The sequence below is a fragment of the Aedes albopictus genome, chromosome 3 (assembly GCF_035046485.1).
Source record: "Aedes albopictus strain Foshan chromosome 3, AalbF5, whole genome shotgun sequence".
Classification (NCBI taxonomy): Eukaryota; Metazoa; Arthropoda; class Insecta; order Diptera; family Culicidae; genus Aedes; species Aedes albopictus.
The window spans coordinates 449,545,245-449,565,733 of record NC_085138.1 but is presented as its reverse complement, the minus strand read 5'-3'; the positions used below and the strand labels follow the sequence as shown (position 1 = coordinate 449,565,733).

Here is a 20,489-nt window from a genome sequence, read left to right as displayed (position 1 = left end):
GTGGACAAAAACCGTAAAACATGAAAAAGTTTTATCTGTTTATCTGTTCTATTTCAGTTTTATCTAGTTTGTCAAAGCTAGAAATCAAAAGACAAAGAGTAGTTCTCTCAAATGCGGAAAAATAACTGTTGTTTTGTTGTTAATTTTCATTGTATCATGGAAATTGTTTATTGGTAGAAAAACAATTATGTATGAAATATTCATGCACTATTTAATTGGTTATGTATATTTATCTTTTTCATTAATTGATGCTGCCACCAAATGTTTGTTGTTGTAAAATGTATATTTTACTACAGTATGCGGCAGGAAAAAATGCGAAAGTGTTTTTCAACTTCAAACCTCATTTTCGTCCATTTGACATTAACCAATCTATGTTTCAACGTTCCATGATCTATAATAGGCTAGTTTTCTGAAAAGTTAATTAAAAAATTTCCCATTTTGGTCACTAACCTTTACAGAGCGGCGCCTGAAGATGAAGACAACCAGAATTTTCAAACCGCAGAAAATCGCACAGGTCGCTAAATTTCGCATCTGATAAAACAAAATTATTGATTTTCTCTACAATATCATCAAATATATGTACTTATTTCATCTGGTATGTGAAACTACATGGCTCTGGATCAGTGTGGTCTGGTTGTTCATCGAATTTGAGCTAATTTTGTTACTGTTATAGTCATTTTGTTTAATGACTATTGGGCGCGCAGTTTATTGATATCCGCTTATTAGGCCTACATTATCACATGTTAAACATCAAATATGTTCATTTTTATTTTTCAGTGCTAGAATATAGACATTGACTGATACACTGTCATGAAAAAATACACATATATAGTTATGGACATCCCTAGGCTCTACCCACGATGTTCAGGTATCCGCCTATCGTGGACTAGATGCTGACAAAGCAGTATCACCCTTGGAGACACTGAGCATAACCCCCATACCAGAATACCCTTTGGACTCCGAGCATATTGATGACACGATAAATCGATACCGGCGCACAGTAACACCGACCATCCAACGCAACCCAGAACAACCAGGCCAGTTGCCATCCGGTGAACTTTTGCTGACATCGAGAAAGCATCGAACTCAATCGGAGGACACAGGTGTGCCCTCGGTCTGGTCTGGCTCGATCAGTCAGTTGGAAGTGAACGTTTGAATCGATAGGTCTAATAGTCAGTTGAAAGCCCTTCTGGCCCAGTATAAGTGTTAGGAAGTGTGAAATGTAAAATCATAAACAAGAACATAATAAAAGTGATGGGATTAGGGTAAATTTGAAACAAGTAGTTTTTTAAAAACCCTAATGTGAAGTCCCGTCCATTTTTGGCGCAGTCGTACGGAACACTCTACGTGCAGTGCTAGTTTTTGGAAGACAATCTAGTGACAAAACCCGATCCGTGGTAATTGGACAGTAGTGCGAAAACCGAAAATTAGTGTCGAATTGACGACATCGGACGTGCCGGTAACCAAGGACTAAAAGTGTAACTGACTTGTGCAGGATTCAGCATTAAGTAGACGCTTAGCCCAACCCGTGGCGAAGCAAGAAACTAGTGACTATCTCCAGCGATCATCAGGAACCAGGCTCTTGGAAACCATCCCTCAACCCGTAGGTGATTTGCGCCGCCCGACACGAAAACTGCATCGGTGGGTTTCAACCCTTTAAGAGTGTCGAACCGTGAGTAAACAACTTTTCTTTTCCCAACCTCTCTATCATTTTGTATGCGTAGATTTAATCCCGTTCCTAAAGTTAAGCCTCTCAGGTACCACGAAAGAAACATGGAACAAGTTAATTTACAGGCAATATTTGACCAAATACAAAACTTGGAGCACAGACTTGGTGCTCTTCAAGTCGAAAACAATAATTTACAGCAGCAACAGCAACAGTTGCAACAACAGCGGCAAGCCCCCGTCGTGGAGGACCGTCGCACGGACTTCTTCCGAATTCCAGACCCCATAAGAATGATCCCATCATTCGACGGGAATAAAAGACAGCTCAGTCATTGGCTTGATACAGCAAGACGAGCTTTGAATTTATGCCGACCACACGTCGCACCGGACTTATTTGCCGTGTACGAACAAGCGGTGATCAACAAAATCGAGGGCAAAGCCCGCGATATGATATGTGTAAACGGAAACCCCACTACCTTCGACGAAGTAGCGGAAATCCTACAAAGTGTCTACGGTGATCGCAATAATATTGCTACATACCAGACACAATTATGGTCACTTAAAATGACCGAATCATTACATATTTACTATAAGAAAACAAAGGAAATAATGGTTAATATGAAGTCTTTGGCAAAGCAGAATCCAACTTATGCAAATCATTTCCTTGAACAAGAATGTTTAGCAGCATTTATTAACGGCCTTAGTAAACCCTACTTTGGGTATGCTCAAACAGCACAACCCAGTGATTTGGAGAATGCATACGCATTCCTGTGTCGGTTCCAAAACGCTGAGAAGACGAAGTCCCACACACAAGCTGCATTCGACCAACAGCCCCATGGTAGCAAAAATTTCAAATCTTCCAATAAACCATTTAGCAAGCAATCAGACACCCCATCTACACGACACAAACCGCTATCCGACAGACAGAAAATGACACCCATGGAAGTAGACCCGTCGTTACGTTCCAGAGTTTACAATCATGACGCTGAACAGAAAAACGACGACGATACACATGACACACATAGCGAAGACGATAGTGAAGACGAAGTCAGTGAACAAAGTGTAAATTTTCAGAATAGGCCTCGATCCGAGATCGTTGACTTAAATGCAATCAACGGACTTCCCTACGTAATAATGAACATTTGTGGTAAGGACGCAAAAATACTTGTGGATAGTGGATCAAACAAAAATTTCATTTCGCCCAGCCTGATTCCAAAATCAAAACAGCTAAAATGCAAAACCCTCAAAATTTCTAATAGCTCAGGACGGCATGCGGCCGATCAAAAATTCATCACGACAATTTTTGGCCTCAAGCAAAAAGTTACCTTCTACCTTTTAAATTTCCACAATTTTTTTGACGGAATCCTTGGATACGAAACCCTCTCCGACATCGAAGCACTGATCGACGTGAACAACCACAAAATAATCCTTCCCCACAAAACAATCCCGATGCAAATTAGGAAATTAGGCCCTTCGCAGATTACGCTGACAGAGAACTCTACGCGAATGATCAAACTACCCGTTTTACAGAATAATGGCAACGTTTACCTCCCTAACGACATACAAATTGCCAACGCTGTAATCCCTTCTGGGTTGTACCAAGCAGAAAATGGTTTTGTAAACGCTCCAATAAGAAACTTTGGCAAATCTGTCACCTTCCATTGGACAAAGCCAGCAAAAACTATTCAAGTAGCAGAAGTTAACAATATGAATTCACATCATTCTTATCAAGCGTCTCACATACCCTCTTCTGAATTGGAAACAATGATTAGAATAAAACATCTCAACAACGAAGAAAAATCTGCATTACTGAAAATCCTTTCTAAAAATTCCAAAATTTTTCATAATGATTCAGAAAAGTTGTCTTGCACTTCTGCAATTCAACATCGAATAAAAACTACAGATGATATTCCAGTTCATACCAAAACGTACCGATACCCTCATGTCCATAAAGCTGAAGTGGAGAAGCAAATCAACGAAATGTTGGAGGACGGTATTATTCAAAATTCTATTTCCCCCTGGACATCTCCAATCTGGATTGTTCCAAAAAAACTGGATGCAAGCGGAAAAAAGAAATGGCGTGTCGTCATAGACTACCGCAAATTAAATGAAAAGACTGTCGATGATAAATTCCCCATCCCGCGAATTGAAGAAATCCTTGACAGGCTCGGCCGTAGTACCTATTTTACTACACTGGATCTTAAATCTGGATTCCACCAGATTGAGGTACATCCAAAAGACAGGCCGAAAACTGCTTTCAGTACAGAGAAAGGGCACTTCGAATTCATCCGCATGCCCTTTGGATTAAAAAACGCGCCAGCAACTTTTCAGCGCGTAATGAACCACATTCTCGGAAATCTCATTGGAAATTGTTGCCTAGTTTACCTAGACGACATTATTATTTTTGGTAGCTCGTTACAGCACCACATCGATAACCTTAACAAAGTGCTTCAACGGCTTGCTCAAGCCAACCTTAAAATTCAATTTGACAAATGTGAATTTCTTCAGAAACAATGTGAATTTTTGGGGCACATAGTAACCCAAGATGGCATTAAACGCAATCCAAATAAAATCGAAAAAATCCTTAATTGGCCAATCCCAAAAACAACTACTCAAATCAAAGGCTTCCTAGGACTTCTTGGATACTACAGAAAATTTATTCGAGATTTTGCAAAATTAACGAAACCTTTAACCAGGTGCTTGAAAAAAGATACAAAAATTGTCCACAACGAAGAATTTATTAGTTGTTTTAATGATTGCAAACAGTTACTAACGAGCGACCCTATTCTAAAATACCCCGACTTCAATGGAAAATTCATTCTTGAAACTGACGCAAGCGACTTTGCTTTAGGAGCCGTTTTGTCTCAGAAATTCGAAGATGGCAAAGAGCATCCTGTTGCATATGCCTCTAGAACGCTGAATCAAGCAGAATGCAACTATTCTGCCACGGAAAAAGAATTGTTGGCCATTGTATGGGCAACGAAACATTTTAGACCATATATTTACGGAACCTCTTTCGAAATTCGAACCGACCACAAACCACTTGTGTGGCTCCGGCAGAAAAATGATCTGAACAGGAGACTTTTACACTGGAAACTAGCTCTCGAAGAGCTCGAATTTGAAATCAAGTATAAGAAAGGTACTCTAAACGCTAATGCAGATGCACTGTCTCGTGTTAACCCTGAGGATAAAACAGAAGTAAACGCCAACTCTACCTCCAGCGATGACATGACACAACACTCCGCGGACACTGACGATAACGACTTCATCCCGTCAACGGAAAGACCCCTTAACAGATTTGGAAATCAGATTGTACTTTTAGAGACAGATGAAGATAGTCGTGAATCCTTGACCCCATTTAAAAACTTCCACAGAATAACTATAAAGAAGGTACATTTTGGTCCAGCAGCCCTGATCAATATTCTTAAGGAATACGCTTCGACGAAATGCGCTACCGGTCTTTATTGTAGCGAAAGTATCCTTAATAGGCTGCAAACTATTTATAAAACTTACTTTTCATGTGCAAAATCATTAAAAATTTTCTGGACACAAAGATTGTTAGAAGACGTAACAGATGAGCTTGAACAGGACCTGATCATCGAACGGCAACACAACGCGAACCACAGAGGTATCATTGAGACAAAGGCACACATCTCAAGAAGGTACTTTTTCCCAGGAATGAAGAGCAAAATTTCAAAGTTCATCAACATCTGCAAACTTTGTCAAAAGGCTAAGTATGAAAGGCGACCATATAAACAAAAATTCCAATTAACAGCAACACCATCCAGGCCGTTGCAAATTGTTCATATGGATATATTCATAATCAGAAATAGAAATTATCTAACACTTTGTGATAAGTTCTCCAGACTAACAATGGCTATCCCAATTAAAACACGGAATACTATACACATTCTAAGAGCACTAACCCACTTCTTCGCTAACGTTGGAAAACCTTCCTTTCTCGTCATGGATCAGGAAGCATCATTTACCTCAACAACAGTTAAAGAATTCCTTGAGGAAAACGATGTAGAGTACCATTATACGAGTGTTGGACAATCCTCTTCGAATGGTACTGTGGAAATCGTCCATAGGACTATTGGAGAATTGCACAACATCTTAAGTATGAAGGATTCAACTAAAGATTTGTCCGAAACGGCAAAAATTAATCTTGCAGTTTCCATATATAATGACTCAATACACTCTCAAACAAAGTTAACTCCAAAAGAGTTATTTTTTGGCTTCAGAAACGAGGACCCTGTCCCCGAAGATCTCGATGAAAGAATAAGACTGAAGGAGGAATTTTACAGGATTTTGTCTCAAAAACAATTAGAGAAAAAACGTTCAGACTTAGAAAAACTGAACATAAACAGAGAAGATCCTGAAAACTTCCTTCCAAATGAAACGGTCTTCGAAAGAAAAAGGAATAACTTGAAGCACCAAGAGAGGTATAGAGAAATACAAGTCAAAGATAATTTAGAGTCAAATATAATCGACGAGAATGGGAGAAAAGTCCACAAAACAAAATTAAAACGTAAACGTAAAACTTAATTTCGACGTAGAACTAATTGCACCTTTTTGTCTTCTTTCCCTTCTTCTCCTGTCATTTCAGCTCGAAGATGACACACAAACACCCGATACTTTTTTGTCTTACAATTATGATGTTTTTCAATCCTATTTACTCTGCTTACTTGGAAATCCTTGAACTTAATGAAAATCCCGGTATAGTTGCGTTCAAGACTAATTCAGTCTTTATAAAAGAAGGATCTCACACACTATTCCATAGATTTAATTTATTTTCCTTTACCGTCGTTCTCAAGCAGTATGAATCCATTATTTTGAACATTGAAGAAAACCCAAAGATAGCAGAACTAGTTAAAATTCTTAAACAAAAGCAGAGTCAGGCTTATTTTATCCTTGAAAATTTAACCGCTAGAAGTAGAAAAACAAAACGATCTCTTAATTTTCTTGGGTCTACCTTAAAAATGATTACAGGGAATCTCGATAATGAAGATTTGTTAAAAATAGAAAACCAACTTGAAATTCTTAAAAATTCAAATAACCTTTTAGTAACAGAGAATAATGAACAAATTCAAATTAATAAATTGTTTGAGGAAAGGATTAACAATATTACTAAACAAGCTTATAGACAGTCTAGGGAAATAGATAGCATCATTAAACAGACAAGACTGAGCTTAGACAGACCTGTCGAATGGGAACATCTCCTGCACCTACACAACATCATCTTCAACATCGACACGATCAACCAGCAGCTGTCTACAATTTTCGAGGCCATTCAGTTGTCCAAGTTGGGTTTAATTTCAAAGGCTTTCTTACAACCATCAGAGCTAGAATTTGCAACGAATCTGTTGGAGTCACAAGGCGTTGTGATTAACAGCTATGACCAAGTTTATGAGTTTTTGGAACCCATAGCATTCCACAATAACTCAGACATAATCCTACTCATAAAAATTCCTAAATTCAGGCAAGGAGAATTTGTGCAACTCCAAATAGAAGCCATTCCACGACAGTTTAAAATCATACCGATAAATGCAACAAAAGCCATTGTTGGTAACAATGAGTCTTTCCTAATTTCCCATCCATGCATGAACATCGAGCATAGCATCATCTGCGACGTCCAGAACTTGTATAACACTTCAAATGACGGATGCTTACATGAGTTACTAAGAGGAAATACGGGTAACTGTACCTTCATTAGATCCCCAATGAAACCTGACACAAAGGAAATCGAGAATCTCGGACTGTTAGTTAAAAACTCTGTTGATCCGACTTCGATGCAAAACAGTTGTGGATATGGTCCGAGGAATTTAACAGGAACGTTTCTCATATCATTTAGAGATTGTTCCATCACCCTCAACGGAAAAACCTTTACCAGCAAAACATTCAGAGGAGAATCCAGACCTGTCATCTTACCCCTACATTCAGTTAGCGTAGATGAGTCACAGACAGAACCAGAATCCATTGACTATATGGAACAACTGCACATTAGGAATCGTCATAAGCTGGAGCACTTAGAAACAGCAAGCAAAAGGACTAAAGTGCTCAACATAGTAGGAATAGTTCTCATCACATGCTTCGTAGCAGTAATTTTCGCTTTTCTTACGAGAGAAGTTCGTAAACTCAAAATGAAGCTGACAATACGGATCCCTGCAAACAATGCGTTGGAAAGCTCTCAAACAATATTGAACCGAGACGGTTCAAACTAAGGCGGGGGAAGTTATGGACATCCCTAGGCTCTACCCACGATGTTCAGGTATCCGCCTATCGTGGACTAGATGCTGACAAAGCAGTATCACCCTTGGAGACACTGAGCATAACCCCCATACCAGAATACCCTTTGGACTCCGAGCATATTGATGACACGATAAATCGATACCGGCGCACAGTAACACCGACCATCCAACGCAACCCAGAACAACCAGGCCAGTTGCCATCCGGTGAACTTTTGCTGACATCGAGAAAGCATCGAACTCAATCGGAGGACACAGGTGTGCCCTCGGTCTGGTCTGGCTCGATCAGTCAGTTGGAAGTGAACGTTTGAATCGATAGGTCTAATAGTCAGTTGAAAGCCCTTCTGGCCCAGTATAAGTGTTAGGAAGTGTGAAATGTAAAATCATAAACAAGAACATAATAAAAGTGATGGGATTAGGGTAAATTTGAAACAAGTAGTTTTTTAAAAACCCTAATGTGAAGTCCCGTCCATTTTTATATATCCTATATTTAGCGTGTAATAGTGCCTTGAACTTTTCGCATTTTTTCCTGCCGCACCCTGTATGTGAAGTTTGTTTGTCTGCCGCACAAACATGTAATTATCGCGATAAACTGTTGCAAGAGCTGAATACGAAATCAAGCTCAATACAATCTGTTAGTTGCAGTCACACATATCAATTGACCCATATTTCCAGTACGGTACTAGTCAACAGATTTCTATTCAAATCAGGTGTTTCATCAGAATGTAGTATAATACCGTTTGTTTACACATGCATCATTCGAATGTAAAACCACCCGATATAAAGCCGCTTGCTGCAGATTGCCTGTTTATCAATGTCCGAGACGAAATTCCTTTGCGCTATAAATGCTACAGATTTGGCTGAACCGAGTTGATGAATAACATTGTTCAAGATCCCCAAGAAGCCGTTTTCCGTTTGCTCGAGCTCATTGTGCTATAGGGTTTATCAGAGAGTATATATTTTAACCAAACCAGTAGTAAAGATAACAATGGAATGCGAATGGCTAACATTCCAGACTAGGTCGTCCTCGGTGTGATGGCTATAGTGAACAATCTGTTGATAGCGTTATTTTGTCTTTTCATTAGTATGGGAGATATCTAAAACGAGATATCAATTTCTTTGTTCCAAGTTTTGGTTTTGTAGCGTCGTAGACTTTGAATCGCCCGAAAGTATTACAAGGTGAAAATAATCTAGGATGGAATTTTCTACAAAGGTATTGCTCATTTTGGATCCGTTTTTATGCAAAAGCATAAATCATATTTAAAAAGAATATGAACAGAATAAATCCTTTCAAGATAAAACTAATATTGATTTGTATCAATCAAAGTTCTTGAAGAGTTCATATTTAAACGATGAACTGATTGAGTCGATAGCATTGAAGCTGGATGAGTAAAACAAAAAATAATAATTAATCACAATGTGATGCGGAATTTCTTTCAATACCATTTAGCCATGACTTTCTTTTTTGTTGTTTCTACTAACGGACGCACTAAAGATCTGTGATACAATTCATCGATTGTACTCCACCGGTAGCTCGTCTGATTCGAACACGGTAAATGGATTGACCTATGCCGTGAATTCATACTAGCCTATATGGTTACCCATAAGTACGAGCTGCCGCTCTGCACTTGAAATAGAATTAGTCGAATGCGTCGGTAATACCGTTCAGCAGGGCTGTAAATGCATCATCCAACTCGTCAGAGCGACCCAGAGTTTGCAATACGTAGTCCTTGATTATAGCACAAACGATCTAAAACAAATGCAAGATTTATGTGATTGGTGGTAATAAATTATTGTTTTGATTGTTGTTTTTTTTCTTCTATGAAAACATATTTTAACAAGCACAAGCATAGAATGCATCTATTGGTACTTGAAACACTAGTTGAAATTAAAAAAAAAACTCACTATTAACTTCACGTTTGCAAAAGAAAAATTGAAAATGAAAATTTCTGAAATTGAAAATGAAAACAGACTTCATCAGTGTCGAGTGCTCGACATCAAGTGCTCGATCTATTGGTGATTATTGATCACATTGGTAAGATTTCCGTGTTCATATATTATAAGATTATTATAAGATCAGAACATGTGTCTCAAGATATTAGATGACCATTGATCCAACAAAAAACTATAAACTCATTCAAGGGGCGGGGTTTTATAGGAAGAGAAAAATTTGTAAAAAAAAATCACAATCATGCAGTTTTTTCAAAGGTCGTACACAAGCTCAAAATCACAAGGAGACTGAAAAAAGTAGTGCCAGCTTACTAAACAAAAACAAGAAAATTTAACAAACAAATGTCACTTACCGCCACATCCGGTTTGGAAACCCCGTGTCTCTTGTGATTAATCACCATTTTTGAAATGCTGCTTTTGTACATAATTGGGTTGTCCAACCCATAATCAATAATTGCTCCTGCAGAAAATATATGTTATCAAAACATAGATCGACTATTTAGCTACCTGACATCGAAATTTGTGTTGATACTTACCGAAGAAGTTCATGACGTTCAAAGCATGGGCATGTAGAGATCTGTTGTCCTTCAACTCTTTCGCTTCATAATCCATCGAAAAGTCAAAATATCCCAAGTATTCGGGATTCTTTTCAAAGAATCTGAAAGTTGAAAAATCTTAGATTTTAATGCATTTTAAGAATTTATATTAAAACATAAAGCAAATAAATGAGTTGAGGATCCAAATTTTGACAGTTTTAAAATTTAGATCAAATGCATTGGTTTACCAACTCTTATTGATAGTGCTCTTAAGACATGAGTACAGGTCGAAATGATCTCATTACAAATACTTACTTCACAAATATGTTGGTACCATGAGTAACAATATTTGGTTTAACCAGTTTCCAAGCATCAACTAGAACGTGCCTTTGATCCGGCGTTATCCCAGTACTGAGCTCAGTATCAGCCATTTCACCTAGAAATCAAAAATAAAAACAGATTGAAGTTGGCAGTCAAACTAACATCTGAGGCAAGAAAAGTGGAGTGTGCTTTTGCTTGAAAGCATTTTGTTATAAATTGTGTACAAAGCGTATGCGATTCTTGAAAATATTAATCGATATTAATCAGATCGAACGAGAATCTATTTCTGTTATTGGCAAATGACGAGTTCGAATTGATGACTTTGGTGAGTTCGTTCAAATTTGAATTATATTACGATAATGTGTGTGCATTTTTTGGGGATATTTAGTGTAGAATACACCTAAACCTTGTTTTACGTCCACTATTGGCCTAGCGAAAAAAATATAAATATATTTTTATATTTTTGTACACTTATCCTAATCACGAAGATGTTTTAAAAAATATTAAACTGTTGAATTTCCTTATTGTCTTAGCGGTAGAAATTTTTGTCGCTTAGCCAAACATGGACGTAAAAAAAGGACGAGGTGTATATTATATATTTGGGTAAGAGATTGTTTTACTTCATTCTCGTTTCAAAGAGCGAGTAATGACGCTTAAGCCTAGGCATTCAAGCCAGGACACGGACTAAATACCTGTGTTCCATCCCAGGAACCGAAGGACCGAGGGGTGACATTAACCTTCTAAGCATCGTCACCCCCATCGATTTTCACATATTTTACTCTCTACTTTATTATTCTACTCAATGGCTTTATTGTAAAACCAATAACGCTGAACAGTAGGCCTGGCCGTTTCAATGCTTCCAATGCATTTCCGATGTACTGCAAGCATTAATAATGACAAGAAAAATGGTAGAATAAGTCGATCCTATCATTTTCCTTTCAATGAATGGCTGTGTATGAGTAGATTAGACTAGACTAGACGTAGTAAATTTTGCTATTTTTATTTATTATTGCTGCCACCAAATTTTTGTTGTTGTAAAATGTAGGTATATTTTACTATGTGAAATTCATTTGTCTACCGCACAACCATGTAATTAACGCGATAAACTGTTACAAAAGCTGAATATAAATTGTTATAAATTGTGTACAAAGCGTATGCGATTCTTGTAAAAATTATCGAATTAAAATATAATGTTGATAAATATTTCAATGTACCACTTGCCACATATCCCAATAAATGATTGCAAATAAGCATTAGAGTGGTCCAACTTTATATGAAAAAACTTAAACTCAAAAAAGTTCAGATGCTACTTTCTTTTCAACCAGATGCTTCAGTAAAAACATTGGTTCTTTTGAGTTCTTTTGAGGCAACAAAACTCACGGACGGATGAATCAATCTACTTGATTTTGTCATGGTTCAATTCATATTCATGGTGGCTGTGTTTATATGTAGAAAAAGTTATGAAAATCATCTAAAAAAGTATAAAAATAGTGAAGATACTACTTTTTTATGAGCTGGGAAGAAATTGAACCCGATCAAAATAAAACCAATCTAGAGTGCGGTGCTGTAATGACCTGAGCAGTTGTCAAATAACCAAATCTTGGCAAGACAAAGTTTTCCGGGACAGCTAGTTATCAATAAATTTCATGAAAATCACCTAACACTTTGTATGGATAAAGCAATTAAAAAATCAAGTTTTTAATGAATTACTAGGAATGTTTTGGAATTTTTATAGATTTTTCTTGTTCTTAATTAAAAAAAAAGGAAATCTCATTGCAAAATGGTCTCAAAGCCGTATCTAACTGGACAAAAGTTTAATGGGTAGTACGCAGATCGCAAGAAATTTCTTGGCCTATCTTGATGCGTGAAAAATTCAAGCAAGGAACCACTCAAGAAATGAGCAAAAATGTTTTTTTTTTTCTTGACCCCAGTACGGAGCTGAGACGAAACGTCAAATCAAAGGGAGCTTGCTGTGATAAATTTCTTAATGCCTGGTTTAGACGGTGCAAGTGACTTGATTCCAGTCAGTTGAAAATGCCCAATTAAATGCGAATTGTACGTGTAAACACCACCATTCATCTCACTTGAGCAACTGACTTGACTTGAACGAAAGTTGAACATGTTGAACTTTTTCATTCAAGTCAAACGAATTCATCTCACTTGCCCCGTCTAAACCCACGATTCATGTGAGTTGAATTCATGTCATCTGTCAAGCGAATTCAATTGAGTTTGCTTACGCACCACACGAATTGAGCAATGTAAACACTTGCCTCAATCGGGATGCATTCATGAGCATTCAAGTGGACACTCAAGTCATTTGCTCAGTCTAAACACATCATTCCATTGAATAATTGAGCAAGTTTGAGAAGTTGGCAAGTGAAATGCTCGTTTCAATTGAACTGTCTAAACCAGGCATAAGGCAATCCATGAGACAGATGCGATCAGCTGATTCTTTTTGTTTACCATATATTTTTCACATGATGATCGGGGTGACAGTTGAACACAAAGGAATTTGTTAAGCACCGACGACACTTGACGAATCTTTGTTAAGTTGTACTCACACTGTGTTTACACTTTTGGCTGTCACCCCCATCGCGAAAAGTCGTCATTGATTGCCTTATTCCTGTCAAGGAAAACGAATGCACTGAACGAAAATTACTTGAGCGTTTCCGTTTAAGGTGCATACCTAGCATAAGTTGCAGTTTTACTGCGGGGAAGTTTTTTTTATCATATCATATTTATAGGGCACTGCCAGTGTCAGATCCAACAGGTTCAGGAAGAAATCGATTTTATTAAATCATGATATGACTTTTTGAAATTATCATTTAAAATTTCTTTGAAAGAATGGGTATTGTAGCAATTTTCTATTTTTGTTTTTATATAGACTTATTACTCTGTACATTCGGGGAAGGGATCATTATCCTTTTTTTCTCGTTTCAGAGAGCGGGTAATGGCGCTTAAGCCTAGGCTTTTAAGCCAGGACACATGGAGAAATGCCTGTGTCCCATCCCAGGAGAAGAGACGCCAACTTAAAACGGAGTGTGCAGCACCACTCCCAACGATTTTATGTCCAAACACCATTCCCCTAGAACGAAACGGTTGGTACGATTGTCCCCGTTTCTTCCTTCATTCAATTCAAAAAAGTTTGTCAATCATGTTATTCATAAGTAGATAACCCGATTGCCTTAAGTTTTTGAATTATCTTCCAACCCAGTAGTCTGCACAGTGGGCCAGGCCGTTTTAATATTTGTGTCACATCATTTCTGATATGCTGCAAATATTAATGCTGACAAGAGAATATCAGAAGAAATTTTGATATGTCCAGGATGCTTTTCAATACTGGCTGTGCAAGCACTACAATAGAATAGAATATATGTTTATAGGGCACTGCCAGCCGCGGTAGCTAAGATAAATTTTTCTTTTGCGTTTCGTGGCCTTGTTGTTTACGATTCGGACAAATTTCATCAGCTTTCGGACTTTTTGCCAGCATTTTGCCAGCTTTCATGGGTGGTTTGGTTTAATTCAAAATATGGTTTTCGCGAGTGTGGGAATGTGTGCTGATTATAACTTGATGACGGCATGGTGCGTGGCACCCCTCCAGGAGGTCCTTCTGGGATTTCAGAGGAATTCCATCTGGGGTTCCTCCAAGAAATCCTTCGCGGTTTCTCCACAAATTTGTTTCAGGACTCCTCCAGGACTTTTATGTGGGATTCCCAGGGAGTTCTTGATGATTCTCTGGGGTTCTTCCAGGAGTTTCTTCTGAGACTCCTAAAGATAATCCGTCTGTGATTCCTTCAAGAGTTCTTGCCGGGATTCCTCCAGGAAGTACTCCCGAGATTCCTTCAGAGATTTTTTTTTCTGGGATTTCTTAACGAATACCTTCTGAGATTACTTCAGGAAATCCTAGATTTCTTGATCCTCCAGGAATTCCATCCTAGATTCTCCTAAAAGTTTCTTTTGGAATGTCTTCAGAAGTGTTTTGTTTTTGACTTCCAGAAGGTTTTCCTGGGAATTCCAGCAATTTTTCCCGGGATTTCTTTCGGGATTCCTCCAGGACTTCTCTCGGGAACTGCTTCAGGAATTCGTTCTGAGATTCCTTCAGAAACTAATTCCAAAATTTTGTCAGGGATTATTTCTGCGAATGCTATGCGAGATTCCTCCAGAAGTTCCTCCTGGGATTTCTTCAGGAATTCCTTATGAGATCCTTCCAGAAATGCTACAAAAACTTCTTTCAGTATTCCTCTAAAAACTTCTTCGGGAGTTTTCCTGGAGCTCCTTCGGAATTCTTTCAGGAACTTCCTCTGGGATCCTTCAAGAATTCCTTCCGGGATTCGGAAGGAATTTCCAAGAAATCCAGGAACTCCTGAAATAATCTCAGAAGGTGTTCCTCAAGCAAACCAGGAAAGTATCTCTGGAAGAATCCCGTTAGTACTTCCTGGAGGAGTCCTGGTAAGAGCTCTGGAAGGAATCCCAGACGGAACCTCAATAGGAATCTCAGAAGAAACTCCTGGAAGAACCCCAGAGGGAACTTCTGAAGGAATCCTAAATAGAACTTCTGAAGGAATCCTAAATAAATCCCCGGAAGAATCTCATCAAACTCCTGGAGGAGTCCTGGAACAAATTTGGGGAAAACCGCGGTTCTAAGTGATCTGTTTGTGGTATGAGGGTGATTGCATTGCCAAAGATAATTATTGCTATTCTATTTTAGAAATGGTGTTGTTGTTGATCATACTTTGACTTGGTACGGTTACATCTCCTCTAAATTATTCGAAATGTGTCAACACCACATATCATATTAAGCAAATCACATATTGGTGAACATCATAAAAACATTTCAATGTCGATTATTCACATCTTTACCGAACCATCTGCATTTTAGATAAAAAAAATAGTTTAAATGTAATAGTTTTCATGCAACGAGTTACAAAATGAAGATTTTTACAGTACGAGTGGTAAAAACTGCGATAAGTTTGACCCTTTTCAAGTTATAGCCAGTTAAGGCAATAATAATCAAAAACATGGAAAGCTCAATAACTACGCAACGATTGAGATTTGACCATATGCGTAGAACAACTTTTTTCGCCATTTATGGTCCTCTATTACCCTTTAAAAACTTTGCACTCAGGAACCTAACACCCTGTATAAACAATATCAAGATTTTCATATAACGTGCAAGGACTATTTGTAGCATCTACCATTGGGTTCGATTTGAGATTAATTTTAAATTTTCTTGAATGCTCATGTATGACTTGCTATAGGAACAGCGAGTTTCATCATCGATTTTCTCTGTTCATGATTGTTCATACACATTAAGAGTAAAGTTGAGCTTGAATTATATTTGGCATGAGATCATAATGATGGGTCGTGGATTCATGACTCAAACAAAGATACAATACATCAATTAAGAGATGATGTTGTATGCTTGATTTTCGATTTCATGCATTTCCAGAGTGTATAGCAGATTGCATCCCAAATTGGACTATCACTTTATTTTTACTACGACTAAAAAGTGTGATAAAAGTGCACACATGCTTCGGAACGTCTTGACGTTTTCGGTGCACTTGTTTACTGATTTACAAGCAATGAGTGCACCCCGAAGACACCAACTCGATCCGTCGTGATGCTGCGCTGCAATCACACTTTAAAAGGGTGTGTACTAGCGTGGTTCAAAAAATCATTTTTGCTCCACACCGCTTATACGATTCGTAACCAGATTCTACACTGAGACGATTTTCCGTATACTTTTTATGTGTGCAACTACATATTTTTTTGCAATTTGTCGTTACTTATAATTAATAAAGGAGACAAACATACTTTTTATGGCATTCATCAGTAATAAAATTTATGTTTGAAATCTCATGATTTCGATTTGTCGTGACAAATAAAATGTATGTGTGAGGCTTATAGCGTTTATATTATGTTATTCATAATAATTATGTCTCAATTTTTAATAATAATTATAAATTAAATCAAATCATTCAAAATAAACCCTTGTTTGTTTTGCTTTTGAAAATAACTATCTTTTATTTATCGGGAAAACATTTTACTATAGATATTTAATTAGAATACGTCCGCAGCGACTCCGACGTCCTTTCGACAGCGCACCTTGTATTTCATGTACGGAGTTGGATGTCGTCGGTGGTGGGATCCCGCTTATCGTTTCTTGATCAATGATATCCACATTGTGTGGGCCAAGTCCATCAAATGCCAATGATGTGGGCAGTAGCCTGGTACACGGTTTATATGGGAAAATACAAAAAATGGAAAAACTCTAACTCCTGTATACTTTTTGAGTTCCACTTTGGTTCCATATCAACTGTGCAAAATTTCAGATCGATCGGAAAAACTATATTTTAGCGCCCGCCATTCTTAGTTTTTCATACGATTTACTATGGGGAAATTTTACTTCTGCAAAGAAAAATCGCTAGGAGTCACCCCTAGATCCCTAAAAATAAGTCGATGAATGATTTCTGTAGAAAACTTCACGAGGAATCAGACCTCCGAAGACCGCAAACCGATGCGACGTTCGTGGAAAAAGTTATTAAGGCTCCCCCGATCGATAAAATGACGAGATTTTATTATTTATTGTTATTCCTTACATGTTAAACAGCGTTGGCATGCCATTCGGTTTTCAGTCAATAACTTTTTCCACGTGCCTTAGATCGCTTTGCGTTCTTCGGAGGGTTGGTTCCTTATAAAATTTCCAATAGAAATCATTCATCGATTTATTTTTAGGGGTTAAGTGGCAACCTGTGGCGATTTTTCTTTGAAAAAGTGATTTTTTCCATAGTAAATCGTATGAAAACTTAAAATGGCTGGCGCTAAAATATAGTTTCTCCGATCGAGCTAAAATTTTGCACAGTTGATATGGGACCAAAATGGAACTCAAAAAGTATACAGGAGTAAAATGTTTCTTGGTGTCCCACGCTAGTGGGCAGGTAAAAAAAATGCTGTCCGATCCGAGAGTATGATCGCTCTGCTATTGCTTCGGCGGCTTGTGATCCAGAAGGAAAAAATCGCTTTGGTCGTGGAAGACAATCATGGGTATGCACTATGCATGTTTCGCCGGAATGGCTAGGTCCCATATGAGGTTCCATGTTTGTCCCGGTCAACTTTGAGTGGCGCTAAATAAAAAAGAAAACAAACCGCAATCTAACGATATAATACTTTTCTATAAAGAAACAAGCTTACCTCGATAATACAGCAGCTGAATCCGCGAAAGAAAGCTGGTTTTTCAATGATGAAAGTTCCTGTGATGGCCGCAAAGACCGTCTAGATGACCGTTGAAAAACTGAATCAGCCAAAGTTAAAAAGTATGTGTGAACATACATAATTTTTAACTATAGGAAAGGAACCATGAATTTTATGTTTGACCAAACATAACAATTATTAATAGGGTGCATACGTATCATGCGTTACCTTATCAAAGCTAAACAGGTTGTTATGATTATTATATTCATTCAAATAAAGACAATCATAACAATGTCTTATAATTTGTATTAAAACGAGCATTATAAACTTAAAGTTTGCAATTTTATCAGTGTATAATTTTTAACTAAACAGAGAAGCTTATAATTTTAATGTTTGCACAAACATAAAGATCAAAACTACCGTATACACTTCTTATTGATCGCCTGATGAAATATAAAAGGCTTGACATAACGTTTATATTCGCACACATAAAAGTAATTCTCGAGGAGTCTTATGAACTGTAAAGGTGCTGACTTTATAAAGATGAAGTTTGGAATTTTTTCAGTGTATGCCATTTCCAAAAATTTGAACTCATTTGGTTGAAAATTGAGACAGCACAAGCCCTTCAAAGTTTAAATGGGAACTACTATGGGAAAACGACGTTTGTCATTCATCCGAATCTAACATTTCCATAAGTGCCCTAGAGGGTTAGTTGACCCTTGGGACTCCTAGGCTATCCTATAAGCTACAACTTCGCCGAAGTCCGCATTCAGATCGGACGCCTCATTAATTAGTTATTGATTTGTATCCAACATCAGGCAACATTGCTGCATATGGCGTCAAAGATAGCACACAGAAATCATGGCTACTATGTTTAACCATCATGAGTGAAGATTTTAATTCAGGATAAAAATCGGAGGCCAATTAATGAGGCATGCGATTTGAATGCAGACTTCGGAAAAATTTTAGCTGAGTAGCCTAGGAGTAATAGGGGTCAACTAATCCTCCTTTGCACTTGCGGTAAAGCAACGGTCGATTGGATGAAAAATATCGTTTTCTAATAATAATTCCCATACAAACTTTGAAGGGCTTCCTCCTCCTCTTCTTGGCGTAACGTCCTCACTGGGACAAAGCCTGCTTCTCAGCAAAGTGTTCTATGAGCACTTCCACAGTTATTAACTGAGAGCTTCCTCTGCCAATGACCATTTTGCATGTGTATATCGTGTGGCAGGCACGAAGATACTCTATGCCCAAGGAAGTCAAGGAAATTTCCTTTACGAAAAGATCCTGGACCGACCGGGAATCGAACCCGTCACCCTCAACATGGTCATGCTGAATACCCGTGCGTTTACCACCTCGGCTATATGGGCTTGTGCAGTCTATTTTTTTCACCAAATGAGTTAAAGTTTTTGGAGAAAGCATTTGGTTACAAACCGAATGAGCGGTGTGGAGCAAAAACTATTTTTTGAATCACCCTAGTGTGTACGGTATGGCAGCCTATTTATTGCACCCATAATAAAAAAAAAAACTAGAATCACTCCATAGAAAATCGAATAGTGCTTCACAAAGAATGAACATATGTACCAACCATGAGAATGGCCAATATATTACCCATAAATAATTAAAATCGCTTATTTTCGAATAGGATGAATTTGAAAAATAAAAATGCACCGCAGAAATAAGTTAAGTGCTCCATGACTATTATCAAACTGCACCATATAAAATATGAAAATTCTCAATATATTAGCTTATTGTCTTAATTTAAATTGGGTTGTTCAGTACTGCTTCACATTGCTCAACTTGAGTGATGCAGAAGTTTAAAGTTATGGAGAATTTTCATTTTTTTTATGGAGCAATTTATATTTTACATGGTGCAGTTTAATAATATTTATGGTCCAATTATCTATTTTCTATGATGCATTTTTTTATAGTGCAATTAAATTTTCCTATGGAACAATATTCAATTTACTATGGGTATAATTTTATTTTTTATGGTGCATTTAGTATTATTTATTGGTACAAAATGTCATTTTAAATAAGAAATTTTTATGTTTTACCGGTACATTTCCTATAAAGTATGGAACGTTTTCAATTATTTATGGGTAACTTTGCACATTCTCATGGAACATATGTTCATTCTTTAAAAATCACTTTTTGATTTTCTATGGAGCTTTTGCAGTTTATTATGATCGCAATAACATTTTGCCGTACGCTATTGTGTCAGTTCAATTTGGGGTAAATTCAGCAATATTATCTGAGTACAGATCATACTGATCTGCGACTATCCATACTTTACCACATACAACACTAATTAACACTTTTTATTTAATATATTCACTTTGCTGAAATTAAAAACAAACGACATCTCCATTCGGAAACCGGTACATAGATCAATCCAGAATAACACAAAGCACCCAGTACCAGAAATTCTGGTTTCAAACCATGAAGAGCAATTCTTACTTTCAGTAGCCGATAAATGCCAATCGATTGTAAAATTTCAACTGATGTTCGTGCCAGGCGAGGTTAATCCTTTTATACTTTCATGGAAGGACGAATTAAAACAAGAAGTAAACGAACG

At 37.5% G+C, this 20,489-nt stretch overlaps 2 protein-coding genes across 2 annotated transcripts; one reads left to right on the top strand and one right to left on the bottom strand.

Moving 5' to 3' along the window:
* The first annotated feature begins 290 nt into the window (after positions 1-290).
* Positions 291-8,384, top strand: LOC134289937 (uncharacterized). Its single transcript, XM_062856775.1, has 2 exons — positions 291-1,672; positions 6,275-8,384. The coding sequence occupies exon 2, from the start codon at positions 6,282-6,284 to the stop codon at positions 7,887-7,889; it is 1,608 nt and encodes a 535-aa protein (XP_062712759.1). The 5' UTR covers positions 291-1,672; positions 6,275-6,281; the 3' UTR covers positions 7,890-8,384.
* A 1,025-nt stretch (positions 8,385-9,409) lies between these two features.
* Positions 9,410-20,401, bottom strand: LOC109425785 (uncharacterized). Its single transcript, XM_029864592.2, has 5 exons — positions 20,372-20,401; positions 10,715-10,835; positions 10,400-10,521; positions 10,217-10,323; positions 9,410-9,663 (listed from the first exon to the last, which is right to left on the bottom strand). Exons 2-5 carry the CDS (start codon positions 10,828-10,830, stop codon positions 9,553-9,555), a joined length of 456 nt encoding a protein of 151 aa, XP_029720452.1. The 5' UTR covers positions 10,831-10,835; positions 20,372-20,401; the 3' UTR covers positions 9,410-9,552.
* Positions 20,402-20,489: the final 88 nt, after the last annotated feature.

Excerpts from the sequence above, each read along its gene's own strand:
- LOC109425785 (XM_029864592.2), bottom strand. The coding sequence starts at position 10,830 with ATGGCTGATACTGAGCTCAGTACTGGGATAACGCCGGATCAAAGGCAC. Across the intron at positions 10,522-10,714 it reads GGTACCAACATATTTGTGAA|ATTCTTTGAAAAGAATCCCG; the intron begins GTAAGTATTTGT and ends TTCAACTTTCAG. Across the intron at positions 9,664-10,216 it reads TTTCCAAACCGGATGTGGCG|ATCGTTTGTGCTATAATCAA; the intron begins GTAAGTGACATT and ends CATTTGTTTTAG.
- LOC134289937 (XM_062856775.1), top strand. The coding sequence starts at position 6,282 with ATGACACACAAACACCCGATACTTTTTTGTCTTACAATTATGATGTTT.